The 18,488-nt window shown below is 37.7% G+C and overlaps 1 protein-coding gene across 1 annotated transcript; it reads right to left on the bottom strand.

The window, feature by feature from the left end:
* Nucleotides 1–2,942: 2,942 nt before the first annotated feature.
* On the bottom strand, nt 2,943–11,019 carry LOC135629039 (SNF1-related protein kinase regulatory subunit gamma-1-like). The gene is made up of 6 exons (XM_065136162.1): nt 10,627–11,019; nt 9,259–9,431; nt 5,124–5,378; nt 4,751–5,026; nt 3,967–4,130; nt 2,943–3,453 (listed from the first exon to the last, which is right to left on the bottom strand). Exons 1-6 carry the CDS (start codon nt 10,793–10,795, stop codon nt 3,156–3,158), a joined length of 1,335 nt encoding a protein of 444 aa, XP_064992234.1. The 5' UTR covers nt 10,796–11,019; the 3' UTR covers nt 2,943–3,155.
* Between the last annotated feature and the right edge of the window lie 7,469 nt (nt 11,020–18,488).

Genomic DNA, 18,488 nt, shown 5'->3' with positions numbered 1-18,488 from the left:
AAGTCATCGACAAAGCCATATTCATCATCTACCCAATCAAATTTCACACACAAATCGATCACCACTCACGATATCCCGAGATCAACGAAACCACATCTCGAGAGTTAGAACTCGATCAGACGACCGTCAAACTAAGTCATCGTCCACCCACTCAAATTTTGCACAAAATCGATCACCACTCATGATATCCCGAGATCAATGAAACCACTTCTCAAGTGTTAGAACTCGATCAGACCGCCATCGAACTAAGTCATCAATAAAACCAGATTCATCATCTACCTAATCAAATTTTGCACACAAATCGATCACCACTCATGATATCCCAAGACCAGTAAAATCATTTCTCGAGTGTTTGAACTCGGTCAGACGACCATCAAACTAAGTCATCGATAAAACCAAAGTCATCATCCACCCACTCAAATTTCGCACAAAATCGATCACCACTCATGATATCTCGAGATCAGTGAAACCACTTCTCGAGTGTTAGAACTCGATCAGACCATCATCGGACTAAGTCATCGATAAAACCAGATTCATCATCTACCTAATCAAATTTTGCACACAAATTGATCACCACTCACGATATCCCGAGATCAGTGAAACCATTTCTCAAGTGTTAGAGCTTGATCAGACGACCATCGGGCTAAGTCATCGACAAAACTAGATTCATCATCTACCCACTCAAATTTCACACACAAATCGATCACCACTCACGATATGCCGAGATCAGTGAAACCACTTCTTGAGTGCAATCAGATGACCATCGGACTAAGTCATCGACAAAGCCAGATTCATCATCTACCCAATCAAATTTCGCACACAAATCGATCACCACTCACGATATTCAGATATCAACGAAACCACTTCTCGAGTGTTAGAACTCGATCAGATGTCCATCGGACTAGGTCATCGACAAAACTTGATTCATCATCTACCCAGTCAAATTTCGCAACAAATTGATCACCACTCATGGTATCCCGAGATCAGTGAAACCACTTCTCGAGTGTTAAACTCGATCAGATAACCATCGGAATAAGTCATCAACAAAACCAGATCCATCATCTACTCACACACAAATCGATCACTACTCACGATATCCGTAGATTAGTAAAATCACTTTTCGAGTGTTAGAACTCGATAGATGACCATCAGACTAAGTCATCGACAAAACCAGATTCATCATCTACCCACTAAAATTTCACTCACAAATCGATCACCAGTCACATATCCCGAGATAAGTGAAACCATTTCTCGAGTGTTAGAACTTGATCAGATGACCATCGGACTAGGTCATCGACAAAACCAGATTCATCATCTACCCACTCAAATTTTGCACATAAACCGATAACAACTCACGATATATGTAGATCAGTGAAATCACTTTTCAAGTGTTAGAACTCGACCATATGACCATCAGACTAAGTCATCGACGAAATCAGATTCATCAACTACCCAGTCAAATTTCTCACACAAATCGATCACCACCGACTGGAGTAGGACTCGCCGTCTAACCTCTTGGCTTTAGATTTCAAGAAAGAGATTCGTGTGTGGCCTCAGAATGCAGTCGTGTATGCCACTAATTTCTACGTTTTCTTGACAGAAATTGGGTAGACGGTCGAGTAAGTCTTTTGCGGTGGCGGTAAATTTGGCTCGGCTTGCGATCGGAAACTTTGATAGCGGAGAAGGGAGATTGATTTGATGGAAATCTGTGCTATTGAGGTCAAGTTTTGGAGCCTAACAGGATCTTTGGATAATATGCTAACCATGTTTGTATTCATAGCTTCGGTTTGAGCTCGGTATATGCCAGGGGAAAAGTCGGGAACGAATCAAGGTTTGAATTGCAGCTTTGATAAATATATATTTGAAATATGAAAATAAATATATATTAAATTATATATATTGTGTAAAATATATAAAAAAAATATAAGAACAAACCCCTCAATAGTTACAGATAAAGGACAAGAGTTTTGCAAAAAAAATATTGACTTTATGAACATAATTATGTATATGATGACAGGAGTTGCTGCATTCAGCTGCTTCTTCAGATGACATCTTCAGAAACATTCATTCAGTAGGTCTCACCAAACCATGATTTATTATTTCACTGCTTAAACTGAAATATACTACGACGTATCGTATTGCGAAGGTTCTCCGAATACAATGTTCTTAGCAAAACTAGCTATTCTTAATCGATCGTCAGAGGGCAGAAAATCGATCATTAGACTCAAACGATCAGATCGAAGAGTTACGATTCCCAAAATACAAGGACTATGACTAATTCGATTTTAATCGATCATTCGGTTAATACGATTTTCCAATGATCGATTAATTCCCAATTCAGTTTGGAATCGAGGAAACACTTGGCTAATTAAATTTAAATAATTTTGGTGCAAAAAAAAAACTTAATATGTTAAATAGAATTAATTAATATTTGTGATAATTTTTCAAGAACTAGTGATTATTCCATGATTGATATTAAATGTGTTGAAAACAAATCAGATGAATCTGAAGCATGATTAAAGGCCCAATGTTTAAACTACTCAGAACCAATCAATTATTTGGATTTTACTTGTACTTATATTTTAAAGATTTTGAAATATTTTCAAAAGGACACAAAAGACATATTTTCTTAACAACCCTATGTGGAGGAAAGGTTATGTTGGGTAATCTTGCAATTCTAAATTCATTTCTTTTATAAATTTCGAAAATCATTATTTGATGCATAATAAAAATGAAACCGTGGATCGAAAAAACAAAAAAAGAGGATCTCTCATTAATAATGACTTTTTAAGGTAAATCTGATTAAGCATGAATTTAATGATATTATCTGTGCAAATTATACGGATAATATGATTAAGAAACTTGAAATGAGATTCATGAGTAACTTTACTTCTTTTCTTGATCAATAAATTAAAATAATAAAAATGGCAATCACTCATTGGACTTTTTGCTAATGATCTATTTATTCTTTTCAAAACTGATATTACATCTGCTGCAACCATCCAAAGCTGATGGTAAGCATCATTTTTCAAAATAGTGAACCTACACAATTATTAAAGAGAATTGATTGGTTAACACCAAAACCAAAAAAAACAAAAAACATGAAACTGAAGTTGAAGCTAACACCAGTGAACAATCTTCCAGGCTGTTAGCAATTAAACTCTGCTACCCTGAGGTAGTGGAACAACCCCATCGAAGAAATCTCCAAAGTAGCCATGTGGCTCGTGAACCAATCTAGAGATTATATCTCTAAGTGTGATCACGCCCTCCAAATTCTCATCTTGGTCCACGACATATATCCTTTGTATCTTCTCCATGTCGAGACTCAGAATAATGTCTTTAACTGTGTCATCCCTTTTACAAGTTACGACATTGTTCATCGTTGATGAAACCACTTGCTGCTCTTCCACATAAGCCTTTATTTTGATGATGAAGTCCTTGGTAGTGATGGACCTTTAAGAAAAGTTTAAAGCAATTTTTGTAAGGACATATAACAAATTTATATCTTGCTAACATAATGTTAAATATGTTAGATCAGTTCAATTCGCACTTCAAAAGGTTGTACTAATATAACTCGTGGAAATAAGGAAGCTATGAATATTTCATGGCAATCTGTATCTACCTCAAATGTGAGAAGTTGATTTTTAAGAAAATGATGCATATTATGTATTAATGCAGTACATATTGACACAGTTCTCCTAAATTATGTATCACAATTTTTTATTTAACTCATGAATTTGTTATTCTGGTATACAAAAGTCAGTGGTCATCTCCCATGAACATTGGCCTGCTTTTTATTTTAATTGTAGGCCCAAGAGAAATCTTGTAAAATAGAAAAAACAACATTTCAATATTCATAAGCAATAGTTTCAGGTCGTGTAAAATAATATTTATCAAGATGATGGGAAATTTTTGCATTGTAAATTAAATCTATCAAGACAACTAGAAATTTTTGCACACACAAACCTGTACTTGTCACATAGTGCAGGTTGAGTTAAGAGATAGTGGATATCTCTTATGCTTATAGTTCCTATTGCCTTTCTCCCACTTCCATCAACTACTGGAAGGCCGCCAACTCCTTTGTTTCTCATTAGTTGGAAGGCATTTAGAACTGGTTCATCCTCCCTCACCTGCATGAGATGGCAGGAAGATATTATTAAAGTTCTGCTCTTCCATCAACTTCTAACACATACATATTTGAATTGAACAATAGTAATAATAGTCACATTATCTCTCAGGTCGATATAGAATGACATATAATTCTACATGCATTCAACCACAGATGCAACTTGATATTAATCAGTTTATGCTTATACATGAATTTCCTTCAATTTTAATGCAAGGATACTTTTGGTATAAATGATTAATTTTGTAGTACTTTAATACAAGGTTCGTAATACCGTACCGTACTGTACCGGTATTTTGACCTGGGCTCGGTACTGGTACGGTACGGTGTACCGAGTACTGTAGCACTGCTACAGTGCTATAATAAACTGCTATAATGCTACAGTACCTCGGACCGGTAACAATCGGTCCACGTACCGAAAACCTATCGGACCGGTACGTACCGCCCATACCGGGCGGTACAGCTCGGTACGACAGACCCTGCTTTAATATCTCAAAATTTAACTAATTATTGTTAGCCAGGTAGCATTAGATACATTATCTATATTAGGTGTACATGGTCAAAAAAATCGATTGCATAAAGTACTGAAATTGAGCAAATTTAAGATATTGCAGCATTATGTACCTTTATTAGCTTCCTAGGCATCATAATAGGAAGTCCCAGCTCAAAGAGTTTCTTAGTTCCCCAATTTTCAAACCAATGAAGCCCAACACATTCCGCAAGCATGTGAATTATAGCAGATTGAGTTATAATATTATCAATCTTCTCTTCACCGAGGTCAACTACTGGAAGACTCTTCATTTTGTATTTGGACAGAAGCAATAACATGGTTAAAAAGGAATCAGACTTCTGCAAGGCAAGAAAGGGTGCCCAACGGAATGAACCCGAGATATCAGAAACCTATACAAAGTCATTATTGTACAGGAAACCAAAATTAGTTTAAACATAGTTTCAGTATGTTTCATTATTTCTGAAATAACTTCAAAAAGAGAGGAACCTTTGTAATTTTGTACAAGTCTGAAGAAGTGAATACGTCAAATATATTTCCTGCAATTGTTGCTTCAGTAGCTCCTGATCCTGTGGAATGAACTTTGTCTTTGATCTCACCATTAGCTTCCACAGGAATTGCTGAGCTGTCTAGTCCTGACATTGTTCTTTCCAATGTAACAACTGTGCCTAGCTTTGCTGCTAATTTATTGGCATCTCTTGTTGCAGCAGGACTTGCCTTCATCCCACTTGCTACAACTTCTGACTGCAACAGATGTACATGTAAGTTTTTAGCTTGTTAGAATCAACGAGTGGATCAAAGCGTGAAGTTCATTTAATATTTTATTGTCTCGAATCTCGACCAAAATTTCAAGGTAAGTGCAAGCACATATTTCCAATTAAATATGAAAATGCTCAACATTATTACTTAAATCCATACTCATTTTTAGTTCATGTCAAATTACTCCTTCTAGAGTTGATTCTCCAATTGATTTAATTAAAAATTTAGTAGATATTACCACGGTTAAATTACTATTAATTCCTTTTGTTTCAGCTTATTTTCAAATTTTAGTAATCTTTGAGAAAATTTCTTTCGATTCAAAACTAAAGTTCTAAGACTTAACCTTGAAGTTCCCCGATGACATAAAGAATATGGTCATATTTGTGACTTACAAATTTTCTTAAATTATTGATCCTTCAATATCAACCTATTTAAATATGTTAAGACATGAAATATACTGTTAGATGATAAATGCTATTCATCCTAGTTCAAGAGCATTCAGAAACTCCATAATGGGAGATGCATGAATCTTCAACTTAAATTAATTGGGATGGATCATTGGTTTGTGTTTCATATAAGCTACCAAAAGTATAATTTATTGTGTGTTATCTATAAACCGTACTGGCAGAAACCAAAATAATGAATGAAATGCTTCATATTAAGTTCATATTGAAACATATGGTCATAGATGAAGTTATCTGTGTTTGCATACTCTAAATACATTTAGTTGGATATAGGCAGTTTTTCCATATGATGCAACACTTCAGAGTACTTCTAGCAATTTACGGAGCTATGCCAAACTAATCGATCACTCAATAGTCATATCAAGAACTACATAAAATGTTTTAGTTATGTGCTTGTCCATGTGACATCACACTAGGTCTGATTTGACTAGAAGAAAATTTTCACAAATAAAAAATTTTATATCAAAAACAGGTGAATTTGTTGTTGTTTCCACTTTCTTTCTTTTTCTCCCTAGTTCTTCTTTCCTTTACTTTCTTCCTTTGTATCAAGCTCCCATATATATAGTGCTTCCATGCAAAGATTTTAATTTTGAATAACATCGCCCATACCGAGCGATACGTACCGATCTGCTAACAGACCGATACACGGATCACCCACTGCCAGGTGGTACCACTGTTTGGGGTTGTTTCCACTCCGCTACCATCCTAAATCAGGCGGTGACCGAGAGAGAAGAAAAAAGAGGGAGAAGGGAAAGGGGAGAAGAAGAGGAGAACCTGGAGATCGGCGCCGCTCTCCCTCCTCGTATGTTGATGACTTCTCTTGGCTTGTGGAGAAGAATCCTCAGCATCGCAGGGAGAAGAGAGGCGACATTACCTTGGCGACATCACGGGAAGAAAAGAGGAGACGTCGCCTTGGCGAAAACATTTTTTTTTACTTGTATATATATATATATATGTATACATATATATATATACATATATATATACACACACGACATCGCCGAGGTGATGTCACCTCGTTTTTCTGCTTAAGTGGGGAGAAGAAACCTCGGTTTCTTCCCCACACACGCCAAAAAAGACGGCGAGGCAGTCACCTTTTTTTTTTACTTATATATATATATACATACATATATATATATATATATATATATATATATACCGAGCGAATTTTGAAACTCTGGTACGGTACAAAATTTCAATCCTTACTTCCATAATTCTACATTATTAATGTATCGCCTCAATCTCTTAGTTTGGTAAAAATCTGCATATCACTTGATTAGTTTGACATTTCGCTTTGGGAACTATCTCACATCCCTTTGGTATGTGCAAGTCCTGCTCATACTTGATTTAAAAAGGTATATTTAGAACAATCATGAAATATAAGTAAGAAAAATCAAAATGTAATCATTGTTATACAATGATTTCTTTAGTTTTTTACCTTTTCCAAGGCCTTTCTTTCTTCTCATTTATTCCTTTCTTTCTCAACCCTCAATAGACATTCAAAGATCACTTTCATGTATCCCTCCACTTTCATATCCACTGCCGTCCACATCTTACACCCTCAATGTCCATGACATTAGCCTCTACTTCAAAATCTCCTTCCAACTTAGTAGTCATCACTATCCAGATCATTTTCATGACATTCATAACAGTATAAACTACAGCAGGGCCATTGCCACACGCCTCTGTGCCCTAACACTCCTCTGAATCAATGAACAGTGTTGATTCCCCCAAATTTCCATCATGTCGACCTTCACATACATCCCCTTTCAGTTATGGCCCGTGTTGACCATCTTCATCTCAGTATCTCCCTCCACCTTTATGCTCACAACCGCATATGTGCCTCCTGCAGTGTCCATGAGGCATGGTCTCGATCAACCATGGCAAAGCTATGCTGCTATCCTCCATGTCCTCATCTTTCTCACTTTACATGACCATGGCTAGCTAAAGCTACCTCACCAATGGTTTCATCCTATTTGAATGTGTCAAATGTTCTAGGAAGGGCATGTCTCATAACAAAACCGGCCTGTAACCTATAGTTAAGTTTCCTTATTCAGAATTTCAGAATTTTCTGGTGCTTTTGTTGTTTTTCTTCATGAACTGCAGATGCATATAAGATTAAGCATATACCTCTAAGGTTTTGCTCTATTTTCCTATGTATTTTATTTATTTTGGAGGCACAAATTAAATTCTAAGCATATATTGGTTGAATGCTACTTGGTAAAAGGGATCTGGGTAACTACTAACAAGTTTGAAAGGTCCAAAGTTCCTGTTGAAATAATGGACCATCATGTTAAACCAAATAAAATTGCGGTCATTGATGAATCAAGGACTGCTGTACCATTCGAAACTGTACGAGATGGGTGGTCTCTATTGGTCTGGGCATGGGCCAATACGTGAACCACCACCATTTCGGGCAGCCCAATCCAGTTAAGTAAAAAAATAATAAAAGCATCAAAATTAGGGCTCATGAACACGACTTCTCGAGTTCAATGCTTCTTCTGCCTCTGTCGTTGTTTCACTGCTTCACGACACCGTTGCCACTACTGCTGCTTCGTGATGCCGCTGCCAATGTTGTTGCCGCCACATTCATTATTCTTACCAAATACGCTCCCACCTCTTCTTCTTCCTTCTTCATTCTTCTTCACAGCTTCTTCCTTTTTCTTCCTCCTCCACCGCTTCCCCTACTCTTTTCTTCCTTCCTCCTTCCTTCTTCCTCCTCAATTCCTCCACCGCCCCTTTCTCTTTTTCCTCTTTTCCTTTCTCTTTGAAACACCGGTACATTCTAGTGTACTAGTACTAATCGATACATACTGGTCCAATAGATCACTAAAACGGGTCCGGTACCCGAGATGGCGATCCTTGGTTGATCAAGCTACCATTTGTGTCTCCTTTTGATTGGTTATTTGTCTTTGTTCTCTCTAATACAAAATCCAGTTTATATAACTTTGAACTTATGTAGTAAAATCACACAATAACATAATATGTGCATGCTGCATTACAGAATGGTGAGAGCGGGTCTTTCGTAGTTTGGTATTTGTTCAAAATTTTATCAAAGTTTTCACCAACAAATGTCATGCCTTGTTACAACTTTACTCACTGTATCAAGTTTTTCTCATACAATATATAAACTGTTCCATGACTATTTTTCACCTTTTCTAAATTCTATAATGCAAAGTTTACAACTGAAACCTAAATTAGCTATATCAGCTCAAGGGATTGACATTTCCCAGGATTAATATTTATTTGCTTAGTTAACAAGCTTCTTTGTGATGAATTTTGTCCTTGAATCGTTGTACTTAAGTTTATCCATTGCATGGTTTATGAACTATATATTTTGATACACAACATATAAAAATTTACGATATTAAAGAGCATTTGGTTTAAACCCATCATCAAACCTGATGCAGAATCCATACAGCAATGCCAGCAAATTCTACAATCCCAATGTATCTATCAATCCAACTCGCATTCTCTGGCGCTTCCACATCTCGAACTGGTGCACTCATTATCTTGTGCTTGGATAGGATTTCAATTGCATTGGCCAGAGTAGAATCAGAAGGTATCTCAACCACTGATGGCAAGGACTCCAAATTAGAATGTCATATTCCATCAGCTAATCAATCTTAAACTTAGACAAACTGAAAGAAACTTATAGAGAAAAGCAATTTAAAAGGAACAACTAAAAAGTAATGCACCATATCTGTAATATGAAGTGTAAACTTCTAGGTTGGACAGGTAGGTAGAGATATCAGCAATACTAGAATAATCATAAATATGAGTAATGATCCATGTTAAACTACCAAAACATGAGATTTAGGTGGCTCTGATAAGATAAGATTTTGATTCCCTATGTTAGATGCCAATAGTTGTATTTATTGGTATCTTGATAAAACCAAGATAAGCTCTTAGCCTCTCACAATAGCATGTTCATGGACAACTCACCTGTTAACCAACCTAACTTGTAGAGATCGCCTTTTATGTAGTTAGGAGTTGCACATTTGTAATGTTTGCTCGTTTCATGTTAAGTCACATAAATTGCGTCCCTTGCTCATTACTTTAAATGTGGATTCAACTCTTATTTGTATCTTCATGTTGTTCAATCTTTTCTAGTTGTGCATCATTAAAGCTCAACTTGTTTTTATGAAAAAGGAATGTACCCAATGCATGGGCCTCCCACCAATGTGGGGTCAGAGTCGATATATCCAGCCTTGCCCATAATAGAAACTCGTAGTGGTTCTATATAATATTGAATGGCTATACTCGATTGGAATACACAACTCTTTTTCTTGTGACAATTATCAATTATTTTTGTAATAACAATCATCATTTTCCATTATGCCCACTAATACAAACTATAAAACAATGAATATATAGAAACACACGTAATGGAAGGAGCAATTAGTACTAATATAACCATCTTAATGGTTTTGGTAGTGTTCATTATGCATCTTATCAAATTAGAGCCTTGTTACAAAATCAAAATGAAAGTACTCTTACTATTTTTCTCGCCTTTTTGCTTATCACATCGACCCTTTTTTTTTATTTTCTAAAGATTTCAAGTAAAACTATGAGCATCGGGTTAATTAGCCTCTAACTACTTGTCTCTTTTTTTTGTCTCCCATTTTATCGAACAAATGGTAGGGAGAGTGGTAAAATCATCTTTTAGGAAAACAAAAAGGATGTTTGTGATAAATATGATGAATAAGATATCTCCTAAAGACATGAGCAACAGCTCCAAATACATCAGAAGTAAAGCAGTCACGTGCCTTCGGAGGATGGGGCCGGAGGGAAGGCAGCAACAAGGATGCTCTCGAAGCAGGAGTTGAGCTTCTCGGTGGGGCTAAGTTGCGGCTCCTGAATGTCCCACAAATCCTCCAATCGATGACCCAACTCCGCCTCCGGGCTCGACTTCGCGCTCCCTGGTGGGCTATCCATCAATCAATGCTCCCTCTCGACTCCCTTTGATCGCCCTCCTCTCTCTCTCTCTCTCTCTGATGGCTCACCTTCCTCCCTTGCTCCTCCGGATGATAGATTCTATATTTAACCGTCTTCATGAGGAGGTCGAGGTGATCGGAGGAAGGGAGGGAGAGATTAGCGGATTGGAAGCTTGGAGCGAGGAGAGTGCCGAGTGGGAGGTCGACAAGTGGAAACGAACCCGAGAAAAACTCCACTTTGATTAAGCTCGACTCCATTTTACCACAAAAATTACAAGCTTTTCCATGTTTAGCGCCATATAATAATTTAATGTGTACAAAGAGACACTTAACTAATTGAGCTATGAACGTTCGCTTATAGTTTTTTACCATCTCTACTCTAACCAAACTCAATATTATAAGATGAAGAGAAAAATAATAGGGCGAGAACACAGAAGAAGAAAAAGAAAAAGAAAGAGAGAAATAAAAGGAGAATTTTTCTTATAACTAAGGGTTAATAGCTCAAAATTTACTGCTTAATTAATGAGAGCATAATTTACTAAAAGATAAGTATAAACTATAATACATATTAAATTCATGATGCATCGTACTTTGATGATTTTAAAATTTTCATAATTATCTTATGAGACGAATCATTTTTTTATAATTTGATAGAGTAGAGTTTGAAATTTATTATCTTGAAACTTGGGAGTATTCGATACACACCATCCACTAAGGTGAGTGACAGAGTATCTAATTTGTTAACATCAACATGTATAAATCTTGCTAATCCTATGATATTTTCTACAACCCACAATATTTATCCCATAGCCTTTAATCCAAATCTCTTAAATATGATAACCCAAAAACTAAATGAGTTGTAAGCCTATTTCCCAAACCTATAGATAGCTCAACTTGATTGAATAGCTTGAATTAATTACTGAAGAGTTAAGGGGCACCTTTATAAGTTGAAAAAGCTTAAACTCTTAACTTTCTTGCCTATCTTAAAAAAAACATTTCTTTAGAGAAAGTTATTGTTTCATTAAAAGATGATGGTCTATGGGCTGATTCAAAGGAAGAGTTAATTCAACTTATCTGATAGAACCCCTATGGATTCTAAGTTTCGGGTTGATCTCTTTAAGGGATCGGCCTCCTTGGAACTTTATAGGGGTTCCTTCCTCCAAGTTGCTGCTCAAAGGCTGCTAAAAAAAATCATATATTCTTGTTAAAAGAGGATGAATATATGACTATTTATAGAGCTTCTAAACCCTAACTCCTGATAGGACTCCTACTCAAGACTCCTGATAGGACTCCTACTCAAGACTCAACTCCTAATGTTTCTCTAAGAAGCAACCTCTAAACTAATCCTATCCTTAGCCGGCCTCTTTCTCTCTTTAATAGGGGCCGACTAGGTAGATTTTATATAAATGCCTCTTTCAATGAAACTTAATTAGGATTCTCTTAGTTAGAGTCATAACAGACCTATCCTCTTCAAATCAGCCTTATCCTCAAGGCTGACGATCCATGAATTTCAGGAATTTGATCTTTAATTCATCATACTTCTCCTAAGTGGTATCTTTTGTTGGTAGGTTCGCCCACTGTATTAGAACTTCAGTAGTGGGTTGTCGTTGTTAAGTCATGATCCGTCGATTAATAATGGCACTCGGTTGGGCCTGGAGCTCTCATTGGGTAGTTGTTGGGAAATCTTGGGGGCGACATCACATGCGCAGCGGAAGAACAAGAAAAACAAAATCCCTGATTCCCAAAAAGATGTTTGTCGTCGTGCGAAGATTGGTGCGCAAAATCCGTGAAACTAAAAACTGCGTATAGAGTAGATTGTGTTACCTAGGGAGATCGTATATCCCTGTTTCCTTGCAGATCTTTAGGAGATGGTGAAGGAGGTCAAGCGTCCTCCTCTCTAGTAGTGATCCACACAGTAGGGCTGCGACGACACTCCTCAAAACTCCAGGCTTGCTCTGAGGTGGAGAGGGGAAGGAGAATAGGAGAGGCAAGCAAAGGCTCTAGCTTATGAGGCTCTAAATCCCTCCTATTTATAGAGATCCCCTGTCAAACCCTAATGGATCCTCCCTTTGTGGGTATTCGATCTGCATCCAATAACCCAAGCCTTTTAGATTAGTGGATCTCTATCCAATAATCTCTCAAGGGCTCTTATTGGATCTCGTCCATGGGATCCAATAATTCAAGGGCTTATTGGATATCCAATAAGACAAGGACTCCGTCGGATATCTCATATTCGAACCTTTACTCATCACAATGCCTACCATATGTGTGTGACCCTCTAGGCCCAATATCGAGCTGACCATGAGTCATACATGTCAGAACTCCTTCTAACTCAGTGAATTATTATCTCTATAATAATTCACTCAACTTATCAACTATGGACGTACTAGGCCACTACGCTGTAGTCCCTAGACGATATAGGGGAATCCAATCCATTGGACCCGTTTGTCCTCAGTTACCGTGTACCTATAGTCCCTTATCTATTTAATATCCTAGAGACCGTATATCGAGCATGGTGCTGTTAGACCCATACAGTTTCTACTCGAGTCTCGCTCTAATCGGATTCTCCTGGAGAACTCTTTTCTCTCAACCCGAATGACCTTGGCCAAGGATTTGTCTGAGCAAGAACACATGAGATATTCCTCTCATGACGCCGAGAGTGGATGATCCTCTATCAACACTCAATATCCCTCATAAGGTCGACTACCACTCCCAATGACCAGCTATACTAGATCTGGGACAGCCAAACCTATAAGTCTGGTATTAAAGAGTGGAGCACTCATACAGGAAATCGTTGGTGTCTCAAGTCTAAGGACCAAATACACCATTAGGACTACGGAATCATTGTCTGACAATAAGGCATCATCAACCATCCAGCATTTTGTAAGCGGATCAATCAGTGAACTCATTCTCCAATGAGCACTTGTATTGTATCCCTAGTGTCCCTACACGAGCAGCTATGAGACCAACTACATCCATCATATGGATGGGTATACAACACACTAGTCTGTCCGATTATCACGATGTCCCTCTCGAGTAACCTATGACCGGGATTATTTAGGATCTGTGTTTAAAGGTGAATCGATCTCATTATCATGATCTCATCACGATCCGATTCCCATTGCACAAATCCAAAGACATCACAATATATATATGCATATATGCAATAGTTATAAAGTGATATATGCCAAAATATAATAAGCAAAAAGATTCTGTATCAAGTCACACGTGTCATCACTCACGTGATTGGCTTGTTGGGCACATATGACTAACAGTAGTCATATTTGGTAGATGGCTTTGGGTTGTCTCATTTTTGGAAGACTAGATGGATTCGGGAGCTGGCGGGTAAGTCTAATCTGTATGATACCACTTTGATGCGCTCTAAAATTTGGTAGGGTCCATAGAATCGAGGTGAAAGCTTCATAGATGCTCTGGTCTGGATTGATGTTTGCTTGTACGGTTGGAGTCGTAGGAAGACTCAATCTCCTACTGAAAATTCTCTTTCGCCTTTATGTTGATCATATTGTTGTTTCATCCTTGTTGAAGCTATAGTGAGATTATCTTTTAGCAACTTTAGCATTTTATCTCTATCCTATAATTCCTTGTCTACTTGTTCTATTTTAGAGGTTCCCAACATATATTTTGGGATCACAAGGTGAGGTTAGCCATACATAGCCTCATAAGGAGTACATTTTATGGATGAATAATAAATTTTATTATACCACCACTCGGTCTAGAGAAGCCACTTTGTCCACTCTTTTGGCTAGTCACTAGTGAAGCATCTCAGGTATGTCTCCAAGCACCTGTTTATCACTTCAGTTTGGCCGTCGGTTTGTGGGTGATACACCATACTCATTTTCAATTTAGTGCCATACATATAGAATAACTCTGTCCAAAATCTACTCGTGAAGACTTTATCATGATCACATACAATAGATCTCAGCATCCCATATAATTTTATAATATTTTTATAAAGATTCGAGCAATACTAAGAAGTAGTGTAAGGATTATGAACATCACAAAAGTGAACATACTTTGTAAGGCGATCCACCACAACAAAAATTGTACCTTTTTCTTATGATGAGGGAAGCCCTTCAATGAAGTCCATTGATATATCAGTCTATATTAAGTTTGGGACAAGTAAAGATTGTAGCTTTCTAGGACTTGCCATTGTCTCGCCTTTATGTCGCTGACATTCATCACATTGTGCCACAAATTTAGCAATAATATTTTTCATCCCTACCCAATAAAAATTTTGCTTAATTCTCTTATAAGTTCTAAGAAACCCGGAGTGCTCAGCCATAGGTGCAGAATGCATCTCTTGAAGGATGGTCTTTATGCAGGTAGAATTTAGCACAAGCACAATGCGTCTCTTATAGCGTAATTCTTTTGAGTTCCAACTGTAATGAGCCATGGAGCTTGGTGTTTCCTCCAATTTTTTTATGATCTTACTGGTCTCTGGATTTTCCTACCATTTCCTCTTAATATCCTCAAGGAAGTAGCTGGTCGGAAGTGAAACGGCCAAAAATTCAACTTGCTCGAGTAGCCGCGAAAGAGCATCTACAACAATATTTTCTTTCCCATTTTTGTAAGTTATTTCATAATCATATCCAAGAAGCTTTGTTATCTATTTTTTCTACTAGGGGAAAGATATCTTTTACTTTAAGAAATATTTTAGGCTTTTATGGTCGGTCTTGATTTGAAAACGTCGCCCGATCAAGTATAGTCTCCATTTGGTCATCGCATGCACAATCATGAATATCTCCTTATCGTAAATAGTCACCTTGAGATGGGAAGAAGATAATTCCTTACTGGTATAAGTGAGGGAGCGGCCATCTTGCATTAGTTCAACACTAATTCCGGCTCCGGAGGCATCGGCTTCAATAACAAAAGTTTTACCGAAGTCGGGTAGCATTAGTATGGGTGTTGTCGTCATTGCGGCTTTAAGTTCGTCGAAGGTGGTAGTGGCTTTGTCCGACCATTAAAAAGCATCTTTTTTTAGTAAGGAAGTAAGGGGTGCATTAATCTTTCCATAGTTTTTCACGAACTTACGGTAGTAGCCTATTAAATTGAGAAAGCCACGTAGCGATTTTATGTTTCTCGGGGTCGGTCAGTTCTGCATTGCTTCAATTTTGGAGGGGTCTACCACTACATCTTTCTCTGATATGATATGCCTAAGACATTCCACCTTCTGTTGAAGAACGTTGCACTTTGATTTTTTGACAAAAAGAAAATGTTCTTGCAAAATCGTTAAAACAAGTCGTAAATGCTGAAAATGACTTTCAAGAGAAGGGCTATAAATAAGGATATTATCGAAGAAAACCAGCATAAACTTATGAAGAGAATTCCAGAAAATATCATTCATAAGGCTTTGGAGGGTGGGGGGAGCATTGGTGAGACCAAAGGGTATTACCAAAAATTCGTAGTGACTGTTGTGTGTTCGAAAGGCGGTTTTCGGTATGTCTTCTTCGCATACTCGTATTTGATGATACTCGCATCGAAGGTCCAGCGTTATGAAGACTCATGCTCCCTTTAATCTAGCAATTTATCTACTACTGGAATATGATATTTATCCTTGATGGTTATATTGTTGAGAGCTCGATAATCAATGCATATTCATCATGTTTCGTCCTTTCATAGGAGGAGCACTGGTGAAGAGTAGAGGCTGCAACTTGGCCGAATACTCTTGTTTCGAGCATGCCTTTTATAATCCTTTCTATTTCATCCTTCTGGAGATGTGGATACTGATATGACCGAGTATTTGCTGGAGGTTTGCCCGGATGAATCGATATACAATGATCATGTTGATGGGTAGGAGGTAGGTTATGCGGTTCGTCAAATATATTTAAAAATTCAGCCATAAAAGGAAGTAGGTTTGGGTCTTCAAATTCTATTGGCTCTCCCTTAGTTTGCTGCTCAAGTTGTACTAAAAAGCCATTGCATGCTTTGTACAAAACCTTCTCCATTCGTTGTGTGTAAATCGTTGTTACGTCGCCCCCACGTTTCCCGGGCAGTATCACTTGTTTCCCCTTACTGTAAAATTTTATAATTAGTTTCACAAAGTTTAAGGAAACATCACCTAATGTCGTCAGTCATTCGATGTCGAGCATGGCCTCATAATCATTAAGAAGGAGGAGGAAGAAATTTACAATTATCTCTTGGTCCTACAGTAATAGTTTCACCCGCGGGCACCTATGATCCAACTTCAAAATTCGTCCGTCGGTGACCTTAATGTCAAACTTACCGCAATTTTCGATAGATAAGGCCATCCGGATAGTAACCTTGCTGTTCATAAAACTATTAGTGCTCCTAGTGTCAATAAGAATAGTGATAGGTTGTTGCTTCAGAAGTCCTCCCACTTTCATCATTTGTAGGTTCGCGTAACCGGCAAGGGCATGCATCGTAATATCAACTGGCTATTGTTCTTCATCTGCGACCTCTTTCTCATGCCCCTAGACATCCTCCATATCTTCAAGAGGTTTAATCAGTAGGAGGCGGCCCCTTTTGCCGTGATGATCGCGATTCCATGGCTCGTCGCAATGCCAATAAAGACCCTTTGTTGATCGGTCACATAGTTCTTCTCTTGTTAATTTTTTTGGCAGCAGAGGACGGTTGAGAGTAGAAGGAGGTTTATATTCAATGGGCCTAGGAGAGGTTCTCATCCTCTGAGCATCTTGGTTAAGTTGTTCTTCTTGTATTTGGGCGAAAGAAATCGTAGCCATCACAGTATGGAGCTGTTGCGCGGTACGGGACTGTCATGCCTTAACCTCCCCTTTTATCTCTAGCTTGAGTCCTTCAATGAATGTTCCTAACAATTGATGCTCAGTCCAATCATAAGCAAGGTAGGATAGCTTCTCAAACCTGGTTTGGTACTCTTGAATCGTAAAGGTTTGTCGAATTTTTACGAGTTGGCCATCGATATATTCATACTCCGTAGGTCTAAAATGATTCAACAGTGCGTTATTAAATTGATTCTACGTCGGAGCCCCATAATTATATTCTATCTAATTGTACCATTGAATAGCATCTCTTTCAAGGTAGATGACAGCAATTTCCACCATAGCATCATCCGACGTTCGGTAGTCGTGAAAGTAATGTTCAGTACACGAAATCCACCCCGCCGGGTCTCCTTCTTCCCATCAAGGGAAGTCCACCCTCATGCATGGCTGAAGCATGTTTGAGGGCTATCCCTCCTTCTCTGGAGGTCTCTCTAAACTCTCTCCTCGCTGAAATTTAGTTGGACTTGGCGGTTGTCCAATTCTGAATTCTGCAAACAAAGCGCGTAATTTGTCCTTCAAGCGTGATTCAAACCATGATTCAATTCGAGATTTTAATACTTCAAATTTGGTATCAATTGGATCTTAAGAAGCCATAGAATATGCTTGTAGATCAGAGATGTCCCCGACTTTTTTCTATTTATGGGTTAATGGCATGGGGTGGTGGAAGGTTTGAAAAAATTGAGGATCGCGGAAAGGTACTGCAACAGGTTTTTACATCTAAAGTGTAGCAGTTTGGACATAAAAGGTTAGTGGTTTATATTAAGAATTTGTTTATGAAATTAAAAAAAAATCTATTATTAGGAAGTGTCAAAACTGTCGTAAAAATTTTATAGTGATTTGGACAAAAAAAACGTAGTAGCAAGATCAAACAAACTATGCTATGCGGTTAGAATTCTGTAGTGCATCTTTCGTCGT

Source organism: Musa acuminata, chromosome BXJ3-1, assembly GCF_036884655.1.
Source record: "Musa acuminata AAA Group cultivar baxijiao chromosome BXJ3-1, Cavendish_Baxijiao_AAA, whole genome shotgun sequence".
In the NCBI taxonomy this organism is placed as follows: Eukaryota; Viridiplantae; Streptophyta; class Magnoliopsida; order Zingiberales; family Musaceae; genus Musa; species Musa acuminata.
The sequence above is the reverse complement of the archived record's forward strand: the minus strand, read 5'-3'. Positions and strand labels throughout refer to the sequence as shown.

What these genes read in the sequence shown, in the direction of transcription:
- LOC135629039 (XM_065136162.1), bottom strand. Translation starts at nt 10,795, where the DNA reads ATGGATAGCCCACCAGGGAGCGCGAAGTCGAGCCCGGAGGCGGAGTTG. An exon ending in TCCGGCCCCATCCTCCGAAG is followed by an intron (nt 9,432 to 10,626) that starts GCACGTGACTGC and finishes CCTTGCCATCAG; the next exon opens with TGGTTGAGATACCTTCTGAT. An exon ending in GCACTATGTGACAAGTACAG is followed by an intron (nt 3,454 to 3,966) that starts GTTTGTGTGTGC and finishes CTTTTCTTAAAG; the next exon opens with GTCCATCACTACCAAGGACT.